Source organism: Saccoglossus kowalevskii, chromosome 5 (genome assembly GCF_978046115.1).
Source record: "Saccoglossus kowalevskii chromosome 5, keSacKowa6.1, whole genome shotgun sequence".
Classification (NCBI taxonomy): domain Eukaryota; kingdom Metazoa; phylum Hemichordata; class Enteropneusta; family Harrimaniidae; genus Saccoglossus; species Saccoglossus kowalevskii.
Window position 1 is genome coordinate 781,837 of NC_140645.1, and position 26,101 is coordinate 807,937.

At 35.8% G+C, this 26,101-nt stretch overlaps 2 protein-coding genes and 1 long non-coding RNA gene across 3 annotated transcripts; all 3 read left to right on the forward strand.

Annotated features, from left to right (window-relative positions):
- Positions 1-14,321: 14,321 nt before the first annotated feature.
- LOC102807396 (uncharacterized) lies at positions 14,322-15,520 on the forward strand. Its single transcript, XM_085499469.1, has 2 exons — positions 14,322-14,639; positions 14,765-15,520. The coding sequence occupies exons 1-2, from the start codon at positions 14,322-14,324 to the stop codon at positions 15,518-15,520; spliced, it is 1,074 nt and encodes a 357-aa protein (XP_085355595.1).
- Positions 15,521-15,579: 59 nt separating this feature from the next.
- LOC144349654 (uncharacterized) lies at positions 15,580-17,034 on the forward strand. The gene has a single exon (XM_078008159.2). It carries the CDS (start codon positions 15,580-15,582, stop codon positions 17,032-17,034), a length of 1,455 nt encoding a protein of 484 aa, XP_077864285.2.
- Positions 17,035-17,722: 688 nt separating this feature from the next.
- LOC146742797 (uncharacterized) lies at positions 17,723-18,649 on the forward strand. Its single transcript, XR_014929458.1, has 2 exons — positions 17,723-17,854; positions 18,250-18,649. It is a non-coding gene; the product is annotated as an uncharacterized LOC146742797 (long non-coding RNA).
- The last annotated feature ends 7,452 nt before the right edge of the window (positions 18,650-26,101 follow it).

Here is a 26,101-nt window from a genome sequence, read left to right on the forward strand (position 1 = left end):
CTACTTTATGCTGATGACCTTGTCCTTCTTTCTAGAACAAAGCATAGACTCTATTTATGTCTGGATAACTTGTCATTGTAAACCCATAAAAAAGTATTGGTTGTTCACAAATCAAACAGATGTCTGAAAAGTGACACTTTCATTCTAAGGGAAAGTGAAATTGTGACAGTCAAAACATTTAATTATCTGGGCTTCATAATCAGTACAAATGGAAAATTTAAAGAAGCTCTAAGGCACCTTACAAGAAAGACTCAAAAGCACTGTTTTCTCTCAAAACTAAATTAGGCGCAATACAATATTTGTCCATCGACACCTTGTCACTATCATTCTTTTACAAATTGATACGATCGATACTTGTTTATGGTAGTGATGTGTGGGCTGACGAGTTCTCATCCAAATCACATTAAATCATCTGAGTCTCTCAAAGAACCCAAATTATTATTTACAGCGAGTTAATGAGATTATATTTGAATATATAATTTATTAAAAATCAATTAATAAAATATTACAACCGCATTAAATACTAAAAATGTTTTTCTTACAAAATAAAGAAGCTTTTCAGTTAATTAATAAAAGCCTAAATCAAGTAACTACTGGTGGTATTTTATTTGTATTTATTATTCGACTGTAATATGATTGTATTAGTGATATCTTGATGAATATATCTAATGGGCATATGTCGAGTTCTCCGTAAATGCCCATTTAAATTGGAAGTATTTTTTTTTGAGACGCAAAGTATAAACCTGCATTAGTTTAGGTGTCCTCGACAGCAGATTTGTAACTACTTTCATCTCGCAGATATCGTTGCCATAAACTAATAATGGTCTCATCAGCCTGATCAGACCAGTGGCCTGACATTTTAGTCTCTTAATGAATTTATCTAATTGGTATATGTCGAGAGTTCTCCGGCAATTGTTGGGGGTATTTTTTGGGGGATGCCAAGTATAAACCGACAGTAGTCATGGTTTAGGTGTACATCGTCGCTTATTTAAACCGACAGTAGTCATGGTTTAGGTGTACATCCTCGCTTATTTAAACCGACAGTAGTCATGGTTTAGGTGTACATCCTCGCTTATTTAAACCGACAGTAGTCATGGTTTAGGTGTACATCCTCGCTTATTTAAACCGACAGTAGTCATGGTTTAGGTGTACATCCTCGCTTATTTAAACCGACAGTAGTCATGGTTTAGGTGTACATCCTCGCTTATTTAAACCGACAGTAGTCATGGTTTAGGTGTACATCCTCGCTTATTTAAACCGACAGTAGTCATGGTTTAGGTGTACATCCTCGCTTATTTAAACCGACAGTAGTCATGGTTTAGGTGTACATCCTCGCTTATTTAAACCGACAGTAGTCATGGTTTAGGTGTACATCCTCGCTTATTTAAACCAACAGTAGTCATGGTTTAGGTGTACATCCTCGCTAGCCTTTCAACAAATGTAGATACGCTCGAGGTTATTACAACTTAAATTGTCTTTACGGTTAGTAACCGTCAGTGTTGTCTTCAATAATAGTTCTGTATGTACGTAATGTATGTATTTTGGTAGTTCCTTTATTATTTAATGTATTTTTGATATTAGTACATTTCAACTTTTCTTTAATCTAATAATTAGATTTTTGTTATTGGTCATATTTTCGTCCCAAGTATCAGCTATTATAAGATATAATGTCAGATCATTGATCCGAGTGGTACTAGTAAGTATGTTCTTACGATAAATGTGAATTATAAACAGTTTATGTCCGATGAGATATAGCAATGATGTACGATCAACAAAACCTGGAAAATAATAACATTATGATTGAGGGCTTATAATACATAACATATGGCATTTTTTTTTTTTTAAATATTAACATGCATTATTCAAATATTCAATATGTGTAAATTCCATGCATTCATGTTTAGAGCCCCGTGATCTAGTCTGATCTGATTGCCGCATTACTACACTACAAATCTGGGAAGCACTTTCATGTTTTTGAATAAAACACGTATTGTATTTTAAAAGACATTATTATACACCTGTCACCGTAATGCCATAAGTTACAGCGTGCCGTAATTTTGCGGTATTTTACTACTATATTAGGAGGTGCGAATTCCAAATATGGAATAATTACGCGCGTAAGCGTCCTTAATAATAAAAACAAACATGGCTACTACCAGGATTTGAACGGACTCCATAGAAAGAAGTTCGCTAATTCTGTTCTAAACTTTTTGGATTTCGGCATTCCCATGATGTATCCTTGGAAGGAAAAGATGTATAATAATAATAAGGTTATTACGAAGATACCTCAAACTATGCACTCAGACAGTACGCTGTCGCATCGACCTCCGCTGCGCGTCGGTCGATACTGCCGCTGTATGAGGTATCTTCATAATAATAATAATAATAACTTTATTGAAATCGTATCCACAATGGGGCATTGATACATACAATAAAGGTAATGTGTATAACAATAATGACAAAACAAAATTACAGATATAACTAAAACTACTAAAATACATAACAGTTAGAGAAAAGAAGATAATTTATAAAGACATGTATAGTACAAAAAGAAAATAGTATTTCTTTGTTATGAGGCAGCTGGTAATTTTTTTTTAAACTGTCTTCCCTCATAATAAAGCACTGGTAAATATATTTACAGGTTTGGGTAAGCCAAGGTCAGAGGTTAGTCACTCCAAAATGATGGCTGACAGAGAAAGTTGTGCGTGAAGCTCCGTGAAAGTCGTCTGCTTTACTGCCATCGAGCACTCCTAATCCTGACTGGTTGAAAGTCTCAGAATTGTGTTGGTTGCTGGGTCAATCTATAAATACGGTGAGAATAACGTTTCTTGCAATTTGCTGTGTTTTATATGTGCTGTAACTTTCCCTGCTGCTCGATAAAAGTGCCTATAATAATAATAATAATAATAATAATAACTTTATTGCATCCTTAGAATTACAAATGTTCTATTGGTTTACAGCAATAAATATATAAGTGATTAAAAAAAATCAAAGTACGATAACGTAAAAAATAGAAAAAAAGAGTCAAGGTATTATATCCAAAAAAAGCTCATTTCTTAAAATGAATGATTTATGTAAAAATTCCCCTAAAAGTTTTATTATATTTCTGTCATTACTTTTCATTAAATATGTGAATTTTTGCAGGTTGGTAATGATTTCTTTGGGGAATAAAATATTGGAAATAAAATCATTTCTATCTGTTTGATATCGTGGGCAAACTAAAAGAAAGTGTAATTCGTCTTCGATCTCCTGTAATGGGCATTGTTTACAAATTCTATTTTCTAATGGGGTTTTTGGATTGGTATGTCTGCCTTTTTCAATGGCTAGATTGTGACTACTTGTCCTGAATCTAGCCATTGATATTCTTTGATTATTATCCAAAACATTAATGTAATTTTCCAGATTGTAATTAATTTTAAATTTAATGTATGTTCTCAGTTTTGTTTTTTCATTTGTCATATTCTCTCTCCAGTATGTTATGTATTGTTGTTTAATAGTGCTGCTAATTTCCTTAATATTTTGATGTGATAGTTGTGATGTTTTAGAGAGGTCTACATCTTTCAAGATATTTTTGACTGATGTTTCCCATTGTGCTTTTGACAAAGTCTGATCGCTTAACGCTATCTTTGTATAATTATTTTGTGACTTGTCTGTGACACGGGACCAGAACTTAATCATATTGATTTTCACTTCAGTTATCAATGGAAATGCTCCAATTTCATCCCGACATGCACTATTTGCTGTGTATTTATTAAGCCCAAGTAGTTGTTTAATGAATTTTAGATGCACTTTTTCTGTTTTAGTTTTGTCCCAGTTATTGTTACTCATATTTTCCATTCCCCAAATTTCAGATCCATACAGTAAAATTGGTTTGATACATATATTAAACAGATGGATGTACGTTTTACAGTCTGTTTCTTTTGGTAAAGACTGCTTTAGTGCATACATGGCTTTGATTGCTTTATCTGCTAGGTTGTCTCTAGCTTCTGTAAATTTACCATTTGACTGAAAGATTATTCCAAGATAATTATATGAGTTGACACAGCAAAGTTTTTCATTTTGATAATAGAATTGTTCATTTCTTTGTAGTGTTCCCCTTCTGAATACAAGAATTTTAGTTTTCGCAAGATTTACTTTGATTTTCCATTTTTGGCAATAATCTTGCAGTTTATTTAATGCATTTTGTAGGCCATTTTCTGTTATTGAAATTAGCACCAGATCATCGGCGTAAAGTAGCGAGTTAATTTTTGTGTTTTGTAGTGTGACCTGATCAAGGAATCTGTCTCCCAAGTATTTACTCATATCATTAACATATAAATTAAATAGTGTGGGGCTTATAACACAGCCTTGTCTCACACCTTTTGTTGTCTCAAATATATCCGTGATTGTGTTTTCTAAACGAATGCATGCTTTTGTATTACAATACATATTTTTATTAATATTATAGATTTTGCCATTTATTTCATTTTTGAGTAATTTATAAAACAATCCATTACGCCAGACACTATCGAAGGCTTTTTGGAAGTCTATAAAGCATGCATATAATTTTCCATTTAGCTGGAGATATTTTTTAACAATTGTTTTCAGTACAAAAATGTGGTCTGTTGTGCGGTGACCTTTACGGAACCCTGCTTGATTATTGTTAATTATGTTATTTGTTTCAAGGTATTGGGTAATTCTATTATTTATTATAATACAGAATGTTTTTCCCATACAACTTGATACAGCTATTCCCCGGTAGTTTCCTGGGTCGTGTGAATCACCCTTTTTATAGATGTGTGAAATAATACTAATATTCCACGACTTTGGATAAATTCCGGACTCTAAAATAAGGTTAAAAAGTTTTTTTAATGGTTTTATCAACGAATCTGAGCTGCATTTCAAAAGCTCAGAGCAGAAGCCATCATAACCAGGTGCTTTTTTATTTTTAAGTTTTTTAATAGCATTTTTTATCTCTTTTTCTGTTATTTTATTGTTAATAAGTTTATTAGATTCATTTCTGTTTTCCATTTCTGACATATCAGAAATGATATTATTTTGCAAATTGTTGTTCTGATCAGCTTTGTTTAATATTTTATAGTATTCTTCCCACTGTTCTACAGAAATAGGATTAGATTGATTTTTATGAGAATTTTTTTTCAATTCATTAATGATTTTCCAAAATTGATTGGGATTTGCATTTCTCAAATGTGTTAATTTATTTACAATTAACAGCTCTCCCTTTTTTTGTTTAGTTTTGATCAATTTTTTATATTTCTTTTTCTTCACAAAATATATTTCTCTTAACTTTTTGTCAAAAGGTTGTTTACTAATCAGTTTAGCACAATAAATCAAATCTTTCTTATGGGTTCTACAATCTTTGTCAAACCACTTTTTTTGTTTATGTTTTTGTTTTGTTTTGATGTTTGATTTCTTCTTTTTAAAGGTTTGATCAGCTACATCACCAATAATTGAGTTGAAATTCAGTACTGCATCATGTATTCCATCGTTATCCAAGTTATATTTGTTGTCTAAGAAAGTTTTAATTAAATTTTGAGTTTTTTCAGATGATAAGTTTTCATAATAATCAAAGATAGACAGTTTGTCCCAGATCCAACTTTTAGGGAGGTTATTTTTGTTATATTTTGAATTAATTTTCTTAGAATTGATGAATTTTTCTAATGTAAATAAACATGATATCTGGCAGTGATCTGACAGGATGGTAAAATTATGAACTTGGAAATATTTAAAATTACAGAGCAAGTTTGATGAAGCTAAGGCATAATCTACTGTGCTATTGCCGTTGTAATGATAACATGTGAAGTTACCACACGAGTCACCAGGAATTCTTCCATTTAGGATTCTAATGCCAGTGCTCTTACATAGTTCCAATAGTGATTTACCGTGTGTGTTTATAAGTGTGTCTCTGTTACTACGTTGTAATATGGTATCATCATTTGTATAACAGTTTGGAATAGGCATGAATGAATCGCCATCGGTATTTACAAAGTCAGTCATATTCCCTGTCCTACTATTAAAGTCTCCAAGTATTATAATATCTCCACATTTAGAATAATTACAAATATCTGCTTCCAAGTAATCAAAAAAGTCAGTTCGGCAGTGTTTTGAATTTGAAGGAGGATTGTAAATGAAAGAAAGATATATGTCTTTTTTTAAACTGAAGAATTCTTTTTTAAGTTTACACCATAGTATATCATCAAAAATGTTCTTTTCAATTGTTATTCCTTGTTTTAGATCTTGTTTCACCAGTATAGATATTCCTCCTCCTTGTTGGTTGTTCCTAGTAACTGAAAAGGTATAGTATCCTGGTATTGAAAGGGAACTGTGAGAATTTTTATTCAACCATGTCTCACCAAGACCGATGATATCATGGCATGTTATGTTTTTTATAAAGTCACCATCGTCAAGTTTTCTTTTCACATTTTGTATGTTCCAGTATGACAGTGATAGTGCATTTTTCTGGGAAATTTTTCTTTTTCTTGTAGCTGAAGAATGATTTGTTTTCTTGTTTGTTGTCATGTCCATCATCAGTTGAAGTTTGGTCTTTGACCATATATACTTGCCCAGTCAAAATGGAATGGCATACCTGCGAAGTGAGTCATTGGAGACTGATATGGGTTTCCTCTTGTTGGGTATGGCATGTTGTTTTTGTTTTTATACTGATTTCCTGTATTCCTCTGGTTGTATGTTTTGAAGTGTCGACCCTTTCTATATGATCTGTTGACCCCAATGAGTGGTCCAATAATATCTTTAATATTCTTCACTAATGTTGCTGTGCCTTTATCAGTTAGATGTACTGTATCTACTAGGTGTACATCACTTTCAATGTTGCTGTTATCAATGTATGTGCTGTTGTCAATATTCCTCAGCTTCTTGTTGATGTTAGCAATAGTATGATTGACAGCTGGGTCATTCTTTCTATAGATAATCGATGAAATGCATATTATAGATTATGATGCAATAACTTGGGCAGAGAACACTACATCATATAATTGCGTATGATCAATTAAACTATCGGCTATTTACAGCACATTTATTCATTCTCGTTGATGTTACACTTGAATGCTTTATTAATTCAATGTTTTCTGTGTTTATGTCAGATTTGCTCTGTGTGAATATTTACTGTAAGAATTTAGTGAATGTGAATTCACCCGCTCGAGGGCGCTGTTTCCTAAATCATATACTAGACTAAATATTTTTTTGTCCAAGTTGAGCCAGAGTACGGTACCCATGATCAATTTGACGGACCCAGAAATGCTCAGGACTTTTACTGCTGCATATTACACCTTCATTATAATTTGTTTAATTTTCACCCATTTGCTCCCTGGATCTTCAATAGTAGTGTTCATGCTACACAATGTACGGGCTAAGATTTAAGCTAATCTCGTATGTTTGAGTTCATGCACAGAAGGAAACGATGGTTAGCACGGGGTAAGGAACGCCCAAACTTATTAAGAATAGGCAAAATCTGAAGGAATTTTAATTATGATTGCTCAGTTAGAGTAACTAGGAAGGTTAGTTCTACAGCTATAAAACAATACCAAAGCAAATTCAGAAAGTGCAAATTGCAGAATAACAGGAAGTAGCACAGTCTCATCAGCAGTTCATTTTTTTCTTGAGTAAATTTCTCTATAAGTGTTAACGTTGATTGTCATGCAGGAAATGGCACACCGAAATAAAAAGTTATGAATATAGTAGTAAATCTCCTAAATGAACATTGAATACAATGGTTTTTTTAGCCGAGCTAAGTGCTCATGCATGTTTTGTTTTGCCTGTGCTAAGGCTGTGGACTGACCAGATTTACTCTGTACTTAGTATTTCTTAGCCTGTGTTCATGCAAATTTTTTCTAGCACAGGCTAAGGTATTGGACCTCTTAGCCTTTGCTAAAGAGCTCTGCGTGAATACTACTAATAAGTGTCTTCTGTTTATTCCTTCCTTAGGCGCATACATTTAGGTTCACTTCCCTTTTATATTGATCTCTACAACTCATTCAAACCAAATTGGGCTCAAAGATGGGCAAAGATTATTAAATTTAATTGAAATTTAGTTTAAATTCATGCTAAATTAAAAGTTATTTTGTGTATGGGAGGTTTTTTTGTGCGCAAAGAAAATGAACTGTTGCATACTGTGGGCATATATCATCTTATACTAGTTTACAGGAAAAAGGGATTCTGTATGGTTATGGGCATAACATATATAGTTCATACATGGTTACTAAATTAGATTTCTCAATGTACAGTACACTATTGTTGGTATTGTCTAAAGAGAAAAAAAAACAATATACATAATCTTTGAAAATTTAAAAAAAAAAAACATTTTGCAGTCAGTTAAATTATATTAATAATTTGAAAACATGGTCATGAATGGAAACAAATTTACGTTGATGTTTTTTGCAGATTTCAGGAGTTGGAAATAACCTTTGTTTATACTTTTCTTGTATTAACAAACATAGGAGCTAATCCTCATTAACACCTACTTGAGCTTGTTGTTTGACAATTATGAATGATAATGAAACAGTACTTACACAGTGAGCCATGACTGAACAAAAAATTGCGCATTTATTTTTTTCCAAAAAATAGGTATGATAGTACATAAAGCAAATGCCACAGTGTTTTTTAATTTATATAATTTTTGAAAAACAAAAACGGGGGCGCCAAAAGACTATCCTGCTACATAAACAGCAACAAAAGTATCTAATATTGTATTGAAGTCATTGTAAAATGGTAAAATAATTACAAATTCATACCTTGATGTGCCAGTTGCAGTACTGCAATCGTCCTATGATTCAACAGCATCTAAATACTCCGCAGGTTATGTAGTCCACCAGCAGTCACTGGCATCAACGTTACTATAAAATTTCACTGGGGATCGAGGCATTATTCGTGTACTTGCAAGTAAAACTTGGAAAAATAAATTCCCACATGTATATTGACTCACATGAGGTAGAAGGTTTTTTTCTGGGCCATTATATTAGTGACATGAACAAAAATACTGGTCATGTTATGTATGTAATGAAAAATAAAATGACCATTATACTGCCCATCAAAAAAAAATGTCATCAACTCAATCATTTAAAAAGCAATTGTAATTATTCTGACCAGTATAAAAAACATGGGTCATTAAAACCACCATTTTAAAAACGCTGGTAAATATTTTGGCCACTTAAAAAATTCTGGTCAATATTCTGGCCATTAAGATAATAGTGGCCATTACAATGGCCAGAAGTGACTTTTTAAAGGGGTCTGAGGGGTGAAAAAAACAGAGTTAAAGTGAAATGAAAAATTATTATAACCTCCTCACTAACCTAAAAGCACAAATAAATATTCAAAGATTTTGAAAATTAAAACTTTCCGAAACGCGAGGGAATTTCCGAAAGTAATCCAGACGCTGTTATAGTTTATTGTATGCTGTATTTTACTGTATGAATTGTTATGTACAGCAATTTGCTTATTGACTGTTTTTGTTTGTTTGCAGTCAATTGTTACTTGTCATGCGATATTGAGACTGGAATAAATTAGTTGCAAGTCATATTTGTGTATATTGATTTGTTTCATCCGTTGGCAAGGGACGCATTGATGAGAGACACTCAGCTGACCTTCTAGTAGCAGTGAACATTTTCATGGGTCACATTACACATATTGGACCCCAGTAATCTTGGAGTTTGTTCATAATCGCTACATCATTCATTGACGTATTTGGTTGCTAGTCTCAAGATACGATGTCAGAGATATCAAGTACTGCTGACAATATGGAGAAAAGGTACACAACAGAAGTCACAGAAAATGATGGGAATGCATCACAGGTCTCAAACATGGGTGACAGACAAACAAACCAAACTGAGAAAGGAAAGGCATACTTTACAGAGATGAGGCAAAGAAAACGTAACGAGCCATGTAAGCAGTTAAATAGAAAGACAGGTCAAGTCTTACAATTAATGACAGATGAAGCAGACTTGAACTTATTACGAAAGGCCTACACACACTGGATGGTGATATATGAGGACTTTTTAATTAGTCATGATGCATATCAACAAATGCTTTCCTTTGATGACCAACATGCAGATAACCAGGGTTGGTTTGAAAACCATAATGAGTCCTTCGGGGAATTTAAAGTGAAGGTGAGAGAGTGGATACAGAGAAGGGAGCATAAGCCACAGCAGTTTGGTGATGTCCACGTAACGCCAGAAGACAGTGTTTCTCAAGTGAGTAGAAATTCAAGGCATTCTAAGAAATCTCACATCAGCACTACCTCATCACTTAGTAGCTCACTTGCTATGGCAAAGGCGATGGAGGACCAGAAGAATTTAAAGCAGAATTGCTAGCCAGAGCTGCTAAATTGAGGCAATGCCAGGAGTTGGAGCAAGCCAGGCTGCAGTTGAAAATTAAGGAAGAGCAGTTAGAATTGGAAACTGAAATTGCTGTAACTGACGCAAGACAGAAAGTCCTTGCCGACCTAGAAACCAAAGAGTTTGGACAACAACATACGGGCGATATCCAAAGTACAGTCTCTAAAGAACAACATCACACAGTGAACAATGAACAGAAACATAATTTTGATCATTCACATGTTGGTAATGTTATTCCAAAATCTTATGTGGGGGGAACTGATGTTCATTTAGATTTAGGTCAGGGTCGTGTGTTGAATTCTGGCATGATAGGGTCCCCTGCGCGCGGTGGTGTTGACGGTAGTGCTGATTTGGGCGGTTTGCATGATGCGCATGGTCTGCATTGCTTTGATGGTCACCGTGGCAATACTGGTTGCAGGTCCTCAGTCACAAGTAGTGGATCGTCTGATGAAGTTATCCTGGCAGTGGTAAAAGAATTAAAGAAACCACAATCTGATATCAAAAAGTTTGGAGGTAACTGCATGGATTACAACAAATTTGTCCGCCAATTCCAAACAAGAATTGTAGCAATAACAGAGAGCAATGAAGAGAGAATGAATTATCTTGAGCAATATACCATAGGAGAGGCAAATAGAATCGTGACGGGCTATAGCTACCTGGATGCGGATGTGGGATATCTTGCCGCTTTTAAAGAGCTAGATGAGAGATATGGTGACATAGAGTTGATTGCCAATGCATACGTAAAGAAAGCCATGGAGTGGCCATCTATAAAAGTTGACGACCCTAGAGCATTGGATGAATTTTCAATCTTTCTTTCTGAATGTGAGTATGCAATACAAAGTATCGAGGCAATGAAGATAATGGAATACTCTGAGAATATGATGAAACTGGTTAAGAAGTTGCCACCTCACTTTCATGAAAAATGGAGAAACAGAGTATATGATACCAAGCAGAAAGGGAAAACGGTTGTGTTCAAACAACTGGTGGAGCTTGTGAAATTGGAATCCAAAAAGGCAAATGATCCCTTGTATGGACGAGAGGCCATGCATGTTGAGCACAACACTGGTAACTGGAAAGGTAACAGGAAAGCCGTCCGAGGCAAGGGAAGTTTTGCCACTGATGTTGCAGCCATAAAACCAGAAAATAAAGATGGGGTGTATTCCACAAGCCCAAATGATCTGATTGGTAGTGAGTCACATGATCAAATTAAATTTTCTGTTAAAATGGCATTTGAAAAACCTTGTGCCTACTGCAAGAATGCTAACCACGCTCTTGATAAATGTGAACGCCTTACAGGGCAGTCTTATGATGTTAAACTGAAGTTTCTGAGAACCAGTGGTGTCTGTTTTGGATGTCTGAAGCCAGGACATCAAAAGAGAGTTTGTCGTAACAAGGCAGTGTGCACTCGATACCAGGAACGTCGCCCTACCATTTTGCACAATGAAAAGTACAAGACAACTGATCAACCGATGAAAGACACATCATGTACAAAACCAAGCAGCCAAGCAATGAGTGCATGTGCAAGTGTTAACCAGGAACCAGGTAGTCATATGGGGGCCGGTGACACTGAGTGCACCATGGCAATAATTCCTGTATTGGTTCAAGCCAAGAATGGTAGTGTGGCTGTTGAGACGTATGCGTTTCTTGATCCTGGGAGTAGTGTCTCATTTTGTACAGAAAACTTGATGAGGAAACTTGGAGTAACTGGTAGCAAAGCTAAAATTACTATTGATACTATGGGTATACCCCACACCATGAGCACATATATTGTTAAAGGCCTGGAGGTGTGTGATCTGAAATGTGAAAATATAGTCAAGATCCCTACGGTATACACCAAAGACAAAATGCCAGTTTCTCAACACCACATGCCCACTAAAGAAGACATTTCAAGATGGCCTCATATGCACAATGTTGATCTTCCCCAGATAAATGCAGAGGTTGGCTTGTTAATTGGAAATGGCGTACCAGACGCATATACACCCATGGAGATATTAACTGGTCCATGTGGTAGTCCCCATGCATCCAAAACACTCCTAGGATGGGTTGCATGGAATGTTGTTCGTGATGCAAGTGGAGACAGAATGTGTAGCATACAAAACTGTATGACTGTCAACAGAGCAGAAGTGAGTGCCATAGAAAGAATGGAAGAATTCAAAGAACTCGATCAGTTGCTAAGGAAGTCTATGAAATTTGACTTTCCGGAACGCAGTATTGATGATAAACGGGAATATTCCCAAGAAGATAAAATATTTGTAGAGAAAGTGAAGAATACAATCAAACATGTGGATGGACACTATGAAATTGGATTGCCATTTCGCCAAGACGGCATCAAGTTACCTGACAATAAAGGATATGCAAGCCTGCGTCTCAAGGGCCTTGAAAGGAGAATGAGAAAGGATTCAAAGTTCCACTCTGATTACAAGGCATTTAATGTACCGTTAAAGTCCTATTATAAACCGCGGTTTATATTACAATGTATCAATTTAAAAATTGGGATCAAAAGCTCAAGTTCGGGGTGCGGTTTCTATTACGTACATATTGCAATCACTAAATGGGCGTGGTCATTTTTTGTCCACAGCACATGCACAAAACAAACAATACACCGTACAATCTCTTGAATAGGCGTCGGGGAAGAGTGAAAGGCCTTATTTTGGTTCTAAAATAGGCGTTACGAAATGTTGAAAAATTACAATAAAAAAAAAATTCTACATGATACAAAAAATACTCAGTATTTTTAATGTAATATGCATTTATTTTTTTTAATTTTCTTGGTAACGAAAAGTATATTCTAACAGAAGTTTCAAATAAAAACACGAATGCACTGCTTAGTAGCAAATGATCACATAACGGTAGCTCGATCCGGCCATGCTGCTGGTCTCAAGTGAATAACTTACTTGTTTTCGAAGTGTTGATATTGGTGATTATTATTTAGTAGTGATTATAATAACGCACGAAAAATAAATTCGTTGAATTGTTATAAAATGCAAGTAAAATTCAACTTAGTTTCCCCGTAAGCGAATGATTTCAGTCACATGTAAACAGCCGATACGATATCCGCCATGCTTTTGAATGCTCACGTGACGTATTATTGACCGGATAGGTCAAGTCGCTAATTAACCAATCAAAATGCTGGATGGTGCCCACGTGTCTAAATTACATAGCTCATTTAAATATGTTAATGACAGTTCAGCGACCTCATGGTGAACGCAACACGGAAGAGATTTACCGATAATGTAGTGCGATCTTTTTCCTTTGATTTCCATGGGAAAACGGCATGATTTTTTTTTTAAATCAAGAAATTATTTGTTTTCGAAAGATAAATTATTCTTCAATGCTCAGTTTAACACTTTTACGGTGATAAAAGCTCATTGTCTAAAACTTACGAAACACAGACGTATTCAGAAAGAGTATTGACAGAGGTCGCCGCCAGAACAAAAGCAGTTTCATTGCCTGTCTGACATCTTATCACCGCTGAACAATAAATAGGTGTGAATATTTTTAGGCATGTTGTCGAAACAAAGAATAGAATTAGGAACAATGCCGTTTTGGAACAGCTGGTTGAAACAATGAAGACAGTCACGGTCTTGTTGAATTGGGGGTGCGGTTAGTAATAGGTACTTTTCAAGTTTTCAATTTTTGTTAAGAACTCTTTAACCCCGAAGCCGGAATTGGGGGTGCGGTTACTATTACGTATGCGGTTTATATTAGGACTTTAACGGTATGGTGGACCTAATCAACAAGAAGTATGCTGTGCATGTCCCGGAAGTGATGCTAGATCGAGATGATGGTAGAGTGTGGTATATACCACATCACGGAGTGTACCACCCAAAGAAGCCAGACAAGATTTGAGTTGTTTTTGATTGTTCGGCTAAGTATTCCGGTGTATCCCTAAATGACCTTTTATTACAAGGTCCCGATTTAACAAATAGTCTTGTTGGTGTACTATTACGTTTCAGACAGGAACCAGTCGCGTTAATGGCAGATGTGGAGGCCATGTTCCATCAAGTGAAAATTCCAGAAAGGGACATGGATTGTCTACGTTTTTACTGGTGGCCAAATGGCAATCTAGACAACCAGCCAGAAGTATACAGAATGACTGCTCATCTGTTTGGTGCTGTATCATCGCCAAGTTGTTCTAATACAGCACTGCGCAAGACAGCTGAGGACAACAGTGATAGGTTTAAACCAGAAGTTAGTGATGTACTGGTGAATAATTTTTATGTAGATGACTGCCTTAAGTCTTGCCGTACAGAAGCAATATCACTGGTGCAGAATCTCATCAGTATTTGTCAGGTTGGTGGGTTCAATTTAACGAAGTGGATCAGTAATAGTTATACTGTGTTGGAAACTGTCCCTGTGAAAAAAGAGCCAAAGATGTAAAGCAGTTACAATTAGGTTGTGATGATCTTCCGACACAGTGGGCACTTGGTGTATACTGGGCAGTGGAATCTGATGTACTAGGATTCAACATCGATATTCAGAATCGACCTTCTACTCGTAGAGGTATTTTATCTGTTATCAGTTCAATTTACGATCCACTCGGACTTGCTGCACCATTTATCCTACCTGGCAAAATAATTCTACAAGACTTGTGCCACCGTGGAACTGGTTGGGATGACAAACTCAATAGCAGAGACCTGCAGAAATGGCAAAACTGGGTTTCAGATCTGCCACAGTTGAAATCAATATTCGTGCCGAGGTGTTTCAAGCCTGTTGGGTTTGGAAGGGTGACTTTGTGCCAAATCCATCATTTTTCAGATGCAAGTGAGAAAGGTTATGGAACGGTTTCATATCTTCGGTTCATAAATGGAAAGGGAATGGTCCACTGTGCACTTCTAATGGGCAAAGCCAGAGTGGCACCGTTGAAAAAAGTTACCATACCACGCATGGAGTTGATGGCCGCTGCTATTTCTGTACGTATGGATAAAATGATCAAAATAGAGCTTGAGTATGATATAGATGAAACGTTCTTTTGGACCGACAGTTTGTCAGTCATCAGGTACTGTGTTAATGAAACAACTAGTTTCCATACATTTGTAGCAAACCGTATCAATCTGATTCGTGAAGGGTCACAATTGTCACAATGGAAATATGTAGATACGAAATCCAATCCAGCTGATGACTCATCCAGAGGTCTCCGTGTTGATGATACCAAGATACGAAGAGATGGTTGAATGGTCCTCAATTCCTTTGGAAATCAGAAACAGAATGGCCTAGAGATGAAACCGTGTCTATGGTTATCCACGATGGGGACCCCGAGGTCAAGAAACAGGTGCATTCTTTGATTGTCAACAAGCAGTTTGGTACGGACAGGCTGTTATCACACTTTTCGAACTGGAGGAAACTGAAGATAACTGTTGGTTGGTTGTTAGTAGGTAAAAGGAATCTTCAACGATTGGTTGGCATACGCAAGGCATTAAAGAAGAGCCTCAGCAGTACTGGAAATGATTTAGATGAGCAAGACACAACTATCAACGACAAGATGAAAAGACTGATGATGATGTCACAGTCTGACTCAAAGAAAGGTTTAAAACTCACACCTGTTACAGTGGAAATATTAAGAAGAGCAGAACAAGCAATAATCGCATATGTTCAACGTCAGTGCTTTCCTGAAAAAATTGAAGCATTGACGTACAACACCAGACTAAAACGCTCAAGGTTTTTGTACAAATTAGATCCTATTATGAAAGATGGGCTCATACAAGTTGGAGGACGTCTAGAGCGTGCCAGATTACCGGATAGCATGAAACATCCTGTTGTGCTACCAAAGGATTCCCCAATATCACATCTTATCTTAGAAGACATTCACAAGTCAGTGGGGCATCTAGGCAGAAATGCAATGCTAAGTAAGTTGCGAGAGAGATATTGGATCTTGTGTGCGAATACTGCAATAAGACAGATCGTGTCGAAATGTATTGTTTGCCGACGCTATCGAGCAAAGGTTGGAGAGCAGAAGATGGCTGATCTGCCCATTGAGAGAATAACACCTGACATGCCACCCTTTACACACACTGGGGTTGATTATTTGGGGCCATTTGAAGTCAAGCGTGGTCGTTGTGTCGTGAAGAGGTACTGTGTCATTTTTACATGTATGTCTATGCGTGCGGTCCACCTTGAGGTTGCACACTCACTTGATACAGATTCTTGCATTAATGCAATTAGAAGATTCAAGGCCAGAAGAGGTTGTGTCAAATCCATCAGGTCAGACAATGGAACCAACCTTGTGGGGGCAAAACGTGAGTTGCAGGACGAAATTGGTAAATGGAACCAAGCAAAGATTGGTGAAGTTCTTCGTCAGGAAGACTTAATATGGAAATTCAATCCACCTGCTGGGTCACACTTTGGTGGTGTATGGGAGCGGCATATCAGAACAATAAGGAAGATTCTTTTTTCACTTTTTAAGGAGCAGACAATCCATCTCAACGATGAGGCTTTACACACTCTCTTCTGTGAAGTGGAATCTATAATAAATGGCCGACCTATCACTGTGATATCAGATGACCCAAATGACTATGAAGCATTGACCCCAAATCATTTGTTACTGCTTCATACGAATCAGAGCTTACCACCAGGAATGTTTAGTAAAAATGATACATATGTACATCGTAGATGGCGTCAAGTTCAATATCTAGCTGATATATTTTGGCTAAGATGGGTTAAAGAGTACTTACCGCTATTACAGGAGTGACAAAAATGGATGCACCCCCGTAGAAATCTTGCAATTGGTGATGTAGTCTTAATTGCTGACAACTCAGTGCCAAGAAATGCCTGGCCGATGGGAAAGATTGTGGAGACCATAAAAGACCGAAATGGGTTAGTTCGTATTGGAAAGGTGAAGACAAAGACAAATGTATTGATGCGGCCAGCCGACAAACTTTGTCTGCTTTTGGAGGCAGATATGGATTGTGACGTAAATAATTCCTAGCTTCCTGTGAGTGATGTCTAAATTTGACATTCCTGCATGTGGTTTGTGGTATGGTAGCCTTTGCCGCTGTGACCATTCTTTGCTGTGCGTCTGTGCTGTTCTTGTGCGCCGTCTGTGTTTGCACTGCTGTTTCCCCTGCTTTGCGTTTGCCTGTGTCATTCTTGAATTCAGCCAGACTTGTTATTTTGGGGGTATTTTTGGCCTTTGAGTTAGGTGATGTTTGTGTAATTGTTTCGAGTATCTCAACAATTAGGGGGCCGGGATGTTATGGCCAAATATAGATTTATTCATTGTTATTATGTTTGTTATTCAGACTATGTTTAGTCGCCACAAAAATAGTTAGTGTACTTTATTATACAACATGCATATGTATGTAATTGTTAGTTTAAGTAAACAGCGCCTCTAGTGGCAGGTTTGGGTAAGCCAAGGTCAGAAGTCAGTGACTCCAAAATGATGGCTGACAGAGAAAGTTGTGCGTGAAGCTCCGTGAAAGTCGTCTGCTTTACTGCCATCGAGCACTCCTAATCCTGACTGGTTGAAAGTCTCAGAATTGTGTTGGTTGCTGGGTCAATCTATAAATACGGTGAGAATAACGTTTCTTGCAATTTGCTGTGTTTTATATGTGCTGTAACTTTCCCTGCTGCTCGATACAAGTGCCTATGGATTATGATGCAATAACTTGGGCAGAGAACACTACATCATATAATTGCGTATGATCAATTAAACTATCAGCTATTTACAGCACATTTATTCATTCTCGTTGATGTTACACTTGAATGCTTTATTAATTCACTGTTTTCTGTGTTTATGTCAGATTTTTGCTCTGTATGAATATTTACTGTAAGAATTTAGTGAATGTGAATTCACCCGCTTGAGGGCGCTGTTTCCTAAGTCGTGTAGTTTATTGTATGCTGTATTTTACTGTATGAATTGTTATGTACAGCAATTTGCTTATTGACTGTTTTTGTTTGTTTGCAGTCAATCGTTACTTGTCATGCGATATTGAGACTGGAATAAATTAGTTGCAAGTCATATTTGTGTATATTGATTTGTTTCATCCGTTGGCAAGGGACGCATTGATGAGAGACACTCAGCTGACCTTCTAGTAGCAGTGAACATTTTCATGGGTCACATTACACATATTGGACCCCAGTAATCTTGGAGTTTGTTCATAATCGCTACAACAATGAAGTTTTCCTGTGGAATTAATTTTTATACCCAGATATGTATAAGAAGAAACTTTTTCAAGTTCTATTTTATTTACATAAAATTTAAACTTGTTTAGACTTTTCCCTGATTTATTGAAAATGATAGTTTTTGATTTTGAGATGTTTATCTCTAGTTGCCATTTTTTACAATAAATCTCAAGTGTGTTTAATGGATTTTGTAATCCAGTGTGTGACTTTGACATCAGAAGAAGATCTACTGACTGTCTAGTAGAGTTGGTGGGTCATTTTGTGATAGATCAATGTGTCTTTTGATGTCGTTTATGAATATATTGAATAGCAAAGGACTTAGTCCATCACCTTGTCTAATACCTTTCTGGATTGGAAATTGCTTAGTTAGGCTTTCTTTTACTTTTACACATCCTGTGGAATTTGAATACATTGATCTAATGATTTTGTAGAATTTTTCAGTAATGCCATTTTGGACAAGTTTAAACATAAGACCCTCATGCCATATGGAGTCGAAAGCTTTCTTTAGGTCAACGAAACAAGCAAAAATATATTTTCCTTTGCATAAATATTTTGTAAGTAGCTGGTTAAGAACAAAAATATGGTCACTTGTACTAAATTTAGGTAGGAAACCAATCTGTTCTTTAATTATAATTTTTTCCTTGTCAATGCGATCAAGGAGTCTCTGGTTTAGAACAAGTGTAAATAATTTACTCATGGTATTTATAAGGGTTATGCCTCTGTAATTGTTGGGGTCTGTTTTATCCCCTTTTTTATGGATTGGGGTTATTATTCCCATATTCCAACAGCTAGGAAAATGGCCACTTTCCAATATTAGGTTAAACAGTGTTTGGATTTCATTTATCAGTATGTTTCTACTTGCTTTTATCATTTCATTGGTGATTTTATCTATTCCGGGTGATTTTCCATTTTTTAGGTTGCTTATTGCCTTTTGTATTTCTAACTGATATTGGTTGGTCAAGATTAGTTGATTTGAGAATATTAGTTTCTACATAGCACCAGCAGTATCAATTGACTGCTTTGAAAGATTAATTATTTCTTTGTTAAATTTATTTCTAAGTGATAAAGAATCTTTACTTTGTAAAGCATTATAAAAGTTATAGTGCGAGTCCCCATCCCATAAATAAGAAATATTTGATTGCTGACTGTTGTCATTAGAATGTGATACTATGTTGTTAGATATTGCATTAGTATCCAGTCTAAAAGAGATCTGACAGTGATCAGATAGGGTCAGATTTAAAGGATGGATACAAAACTGGCTTATTTTGTTGTAAATAGCATGACTAACAATAGTGTAGTCCACTGTGCTGCTGCCTCTACTCTGATGACATGTATACCTTCCTATTATGTCTCCCATGCAGCGACCATTAAGAATTACTATGTCTGATCTCTGAAGAGATACATAGGTCTAGCAGTAAATCACCATATTGGTTTTTTACTGCTAGATCTTGGGAGTTTCTTTTTTTTGAATGTATAATTTGGCTCTGATGAGTGGTAATCTATGTTATTATAAATAGCCACATCTTGTTCCATCTTAGTACGTGCATTGAAATCACCTGTAAGAATTATAGAGCCAAATTTTGCGTATTTTGTGACATCCTTTTCTAAAAGTTGGTAGAGATTAGTATCTTTCCAACTGAAAATACTAGAGGTTTGAGGGCTCATGTAGATCGTTCATAGGAAAACATCTTTTTCTAAGTCAAATACCCTTTTATTAAGGCGTATCCAAATAAAATCCTCGCAACTACTTTCCATTTGTTTTATACCATGTTTGTATATATTTTTGTAGTATAAGACTACACCACCAGAGTGTGAGCGAGCATTTTTATGTTTTGTTGATCTGAATGAGTGAAAATAGTTGTAGTTTGGGATATCTAATTTGGAATGAATGTTAGTTTTTGTTTCTACTAAACTTATAAAATCAAAAGTGTTAATGCTATCTATAAAACTACTATCACTAATTTTATGTTCTAAACTATCATAGATGTTCCACGTAATAAATTTTAACGTGGATCTACCCACTGATTGTAGGTTATTCATTATTGAAATATTATACAGTAGTGTTAAAGTACCCTTGGAGTTTGGATGGACATTATCCTCAAACAGAAGCGACTTAACCTGGTTTCCTTTATCCTGGAAGTTGTTGTGTATGTAGTAGACATTGGGTATATTCAGGCTTATTTCTTGTAGTGCAGAATTGAATTTGGTGCTGGCAAGGTTGAAGGAATGGTTGTTTTGTCTGGGTAAGATGCTAGATATGAAGATGTTGCTCTTTGGGTAAGCATTGCATGTTGTTTCAAGGAGTTCTTCGTATTTTTGGTGACATGTTGAAAGCAAAGTTTCCCTATCAATGTTATTTGATCCAATATGTAGGATTATATTTTTGGGATCTTTGAGGCTGGAATTTTTTATGTAAGTAGTAACTTCATCTATTCCTTTTCCATGTAGTGTTTTATCATATGTTTTCCTAGCAGATGAGAACTTTTGTGAGTCTATGTGTTTGATTGTGTACTCTCCCACAATGGGCCATTCCAGTTTATATCTGCACCCCCCCTGTTGATGAGTTTGTGTGTTTAGTTCATACACGGTATAATTTCCATGGGTGTATAAGTCATACAAAGTTGTATTTCCAAATCACCATTCACCATACAGTAATGGAAATCCAAAACTATAGTTCCTACTTATGGTGTTGATGAGTTCCTTTGTGCCACCATACAGAGTAGGATTTCCAAATATAACTCTCATCATATGCTAATTTACCAAGTTCAAAATTTTATATTTGATAATAGAAATCCAAACTAGTCCTGATTCACGGTGTTGATGAGCTCATTTGTGCCATCATACAGAGCAGGATTTCCAAATATAACTCTCGTCATATGATGCCAATTTTCCAAGTTCAAACTCCAACTGCGGTAAAGGGGAGGGACATCATATTAGTCACAGAATTAGCATTTTAAAACAAGTGGCCTGTCAGCTGAGATAGCTCTGCTGTTAGCAATATACATTTCAATTGAAGAACTGAAGATACATGTATCATTAGAAAATGAACAATATGTATAGTATCAAAGCAATCGGACATGACAAGAAGACGAAAATATCACTTTTTACAAAAAATGACAAAAATATTCACCAAAATTAGAGAATTGAAGGTATCATCATGAAATGAACAAATCTGAGAGAGTTCCACATGTAGTACCTATATATGTAATATCAAAGAAATCGAGCTTGCGGATTTTAACAAGAAGTCGAAAATATTACTTTTTACCAAAAATGACAAAAATATTCACCAAAATAAGAGAATTAAAGATATCATCATGAAATGAATAATCTAAGAGAGGTGCACCACCCATTTGGTTAAAGATCCTTATTGATACAATATTATACATAAGGAATTGGTCAGTAACTTCGGCCTAGGGGGGATCGGCAGATTCCATTTTGCCAGCTGTAAATCTCAGTTGATCCACCCCCTATCAAATAAAAAAAAGTGGGTGACACCCCCAAAACATATTTTAAAACTTAAAACATGCTGACCCCCCCTCCTAAAAAAAAACAAAGAAACATTAACAGTTTTGACTCTGACATGATTACAAAATGTATTATATGTGCATTGAAAATATCATGGTTTGCCATAATTTTGACATAATTTTTAGCGTTTGCATTTAATAGACCTTAAGAGGGGAGGGGAAGCATAAAGCCAAAAAACAACTACAGAAAAGGCTGCAGGAAGGAGGGAAATCTATGTTGCTAAAGATAGTAAATAAAAGCAAAGCTGTGGAGTACTCACTCGATATACGCCCTTATATTTTAATTTATATATCAGCATTTTCACAAATTTAACTTTTTTGACTTGCTGAACAAAAACTGTCACTGCTCTTTGTACTAATTGCTGTGTTGTCTTTCCGTCTCCTGTTATAATTGGATAAATCCAGTAAATATCTTATACAATGGTGAGTGACTACAGATTTAAATAAAATAATCTGATATCAGCAGCACATGGACTTGGGATGTGTTTAAAACTTAACTGTATAATTGGGGTTCTAGCCGCATTGCATAATCTGTTAGTTATTTGGCAACTTTAACCTCAAAATATTTAGCCTATAAAATTTTTTGCATCAACAAATTTATAGGCAATATAGGTAATAGTTATTATTAAGAATACATTTGTACGACTAACTTTTTTATCGTTTGTTCTGAAATAAAATTTGTATAAATATATGCATGAGCACGTGTTAATTCTGGAAAACATGATATCAAAAACAGGGTGACCCCCCTATTCGCACAATCAAAAACAGGGTAACCCCCTTAGGCCGAAGTAACTGACCAATCCCTAAGCTTTGGTAAGCTTCCAATTATTATTTCAGTCAATCACGAAATACAACACAGTGGTCCGCTTTACTCATTCTTAATTGTGGAGATGAATGAATTTCAGCTGTAGGTAAAATGTATGTGTATCAAATATGATACACATCCACTCGTTTGATTTGACAGTGTTTCATGCCTGTCATTCGCAGAAACATTTATCACCGCGCCACTTTTTTGCCTTGCAGTATTAACATTACTAGTTCGAGTGGCCTGTGAATTATTTACAACTGATTTGTTCCAGGCTTGTTGGCGAAACAAGACTTGTTAAAATAAACAACTTCGGTCCTATAGCTACCGGGCTGGTATAGCGCGAACAAGCATGTGGGGAAAGCTGGCGCAAAATACTTGTAGTTGCAAACGCTGAGAACTTCAAAACACCGGACGCGGTATGCCTTTGATGTGAGGTCGTTTGTGACGGCGTAGTTGGACTATCCCATTGCTTTTATGGGTATACGAAACATTGCTTTAACACTGAGAATGGATATTAAAAAGCAACAGTAATTGGCAGTTTGTTGATATTTGATGTTGTCATTTACTTTGTATTAGTAATATCATTAAGGTCTATGGTAATATTAGTTTGCGAGTGTCAGGTACTCAGTTTCACGTTTAATGGCATGTCCCATTGCCAGTCAATTTTTCCTTGGAATATCTTACTTTTAGTTTCACCTCTATACCATCGCGATGTACCCTCCGATATCATGTTTTGCAACAACGACATTTTGAATGCATAACAAAATACAGTTAATTCGAAAATTTTATAATAAGGCTAGCTGACGTCGGCCGCTGCTCTTGCTGGGACGTAACCAAACCAGCCTGGGACGGAAGTGTTGCACAATGCCTTGGCGATTCTATTATATTTTAGATGTCTTCCTTAAAAATAAACGAGTTTATTATTTTTATAAAACGTTCAAAATGAAATTAATTTATTAAAATGTGGAGTATATGCGTCCATGAAATAATAAAGTGTACGATAACAATGAATAAAACATTGTTTGATAAACTCGGCGAATAGAGGAATGTATATTTATCGCAACAACAATAGTATTCCACGACTTCCACGATATCGAATATAAAAACTTTTCAACAATGCAAACAGAATATTGCTGAAATAAAATAATCATCATCAAATCTATGTCAAAAGGTCAAGTTGCGTGAATACAATTTTAACGAAGGACGCGCTCCCTGGACGCGCTGGTAAGAGAAGTGACTCCTGAAAACTGAATGTTCTTTGCGAACTATCACTGGGAGAACGCAACATCAGTGCATTGGGCAAATGAATCAACAGCCATCTCTGCATGTTTTCGGTGTGATTATAGAAGAGATTGTTTACTTATTTATTTTTTTACGATGCAGGCAGCTATTTTGCACCTCTTTGCGATTTTCCCCAGATTTTCGGTGTTGGCAAATACGTTGACAACTCCGAAAAGTTCGACTGCCGATACTTATTTATACGGACGCAACTTAGAATAAACCAATGTGTTGGGGCAAATAAGTCATGTGTATACTCTTGATTCATTCCTTTCAAAGAGTCCGACTTGTACCTTTCAGTTTTTCTCAACTTTTATTGGCACTCATGAACTGGAATAGTTCACATTCAAATTTAAAACTCAACTCAACATCTAGCTATTACACCGAACATTACAACACTTGTATACATTTTATTATAATATTTTATATCTTCATATGTTATTGGCATTAAATGCTCCATGTTTAAGTTTGCATAATTGTTACGAATGCAACGCATTGTCAAGTCAGTAATATATCAATATTCACAGACCCAATACGTTGAGTTTGCGTAATTATTATGAAAGCAATTAGAATGTTGAACTATTCAGAGCCGGTACAATATTGTAAACAAATTTGCCTAAATAGAAAAGCAGCGCACTAAGTAAACGATTTTGAAATATTCAAAGCCAGTACAAAGTTGCGTAATTACAGTGCTGTGAGATATAATAACAATTTCACTAGATCGACGCGCGGAGCACGAAAGAAAAAGGTTGCTAAGGTCACGCGCCAGTTCAGCGCGTGACTTGGAGGTCAAACTTCGGCCAACACACACTTGATGTCAGCATCGCCTGAAGCAAGTTTCGCAAAGACGTACTTGAAGTTCATTTGCGCTCCAAAATGATGTCGCAGCATATTTTGTAATCCATGATACACCCCGTTTCGACTTTGGCTTGCTTTTCCTTCTTAGTGCATGTTCTTGTTCACGTAAAATGCGATCTCTCACCAATGCATTAAAACACTTTGAATTTATACTTTGCGTGATTATGGTCTACGCGAAACATTAATCTTTGTAAACATTTTCTTAGACTATGCATGATGTATATTCACATAATCGTGCGATCATATTTTATATTATGTTGATTTCTATGTCTTTCTGGATCCTTTGTGCTTTCATTTCATTTTCGCGTACATTTCCTTTGTTCTAACTTGTATTTTATTGCCGCACGCAAGTCTGGTTTGCGCGGTGATTATGATTAGAATGCCATGCGAAAGTCTGACTTGCGCGTACGCGCTGAGTGGCATATATAAAACTGCGCCTCACCTTTTCCACGCGCAACTATAACATACAAGACGACTGTGGTCAACTGGCATCATGGAATCTATGCATACATTTGCATAAAATGTGATCACCATTCGTTTGATTTCCTACTCTCCCCTAAAGCTGAATAAATAAAACATGGTATGTAAAAAGTGTTATTTTGGCCAGTGAGCACACAAGAATATTCTAAATATTTGAGCAACCTGTCTTACAACATGCAGTGGTTTTGCTAAGGTAGGGAAACATAAGTAACAATTTGGAGGAAACACGTAAAATATTCATATCCTATCCTTACATCTATTTCGGGGGTGGGGTGAAATGGCAGAACTGCGGTAACATTTACCTGCTTACTGCCCTTAAAAAAAACACTGGTCTGGTGCATATACCGTACTAGTATTGAAGTCATGAAATTGTTTACTTCCTTAGTCTTTGTGATGTTATAATGATTTCAGAGTGTCTACAATGTCAATATAATGTTTAAAAGTCTTACTATGAAGACTATAACATTATATGACATTAGTAACATCACAAACGAAGCAATATAACAATGATATTAATATTATAAGCACAGACTATTTCATATACCACTTTTAAACCAAAAGGCGGTGTATATTATTACCCATGCCTGCCACAAATTAAGTGTGTTAACTAGTTACAAATATTTCATCAAATACAATGTAGTATCATTTGTGTGTTTTATAACAGTCTTAATTAAACACAGTTACGA

Coding starts and splice junctions, on each gene's coding strand:
- LOC102807396 (XM_085499469.1), top strand. CDS start 14,322: ATGGCAGATGTGGAGGCCATGTTCCATCAAGTGAAAATTCCAGAAAGG. Junction 14,640..14,764: donor ATCTCATCAGTATTTGTCAG/GTTGGTGGGTTC, acceptor CTTCCGACACAG/TGGGCACTTGGTGTATACTG.
- LOC144349654 (XM_078008159.2), top strand. CDS start 15,580: ATGGTTATCCACGATGGGGACCCCGAGGTCAAGAAACAGGTGCATTCT.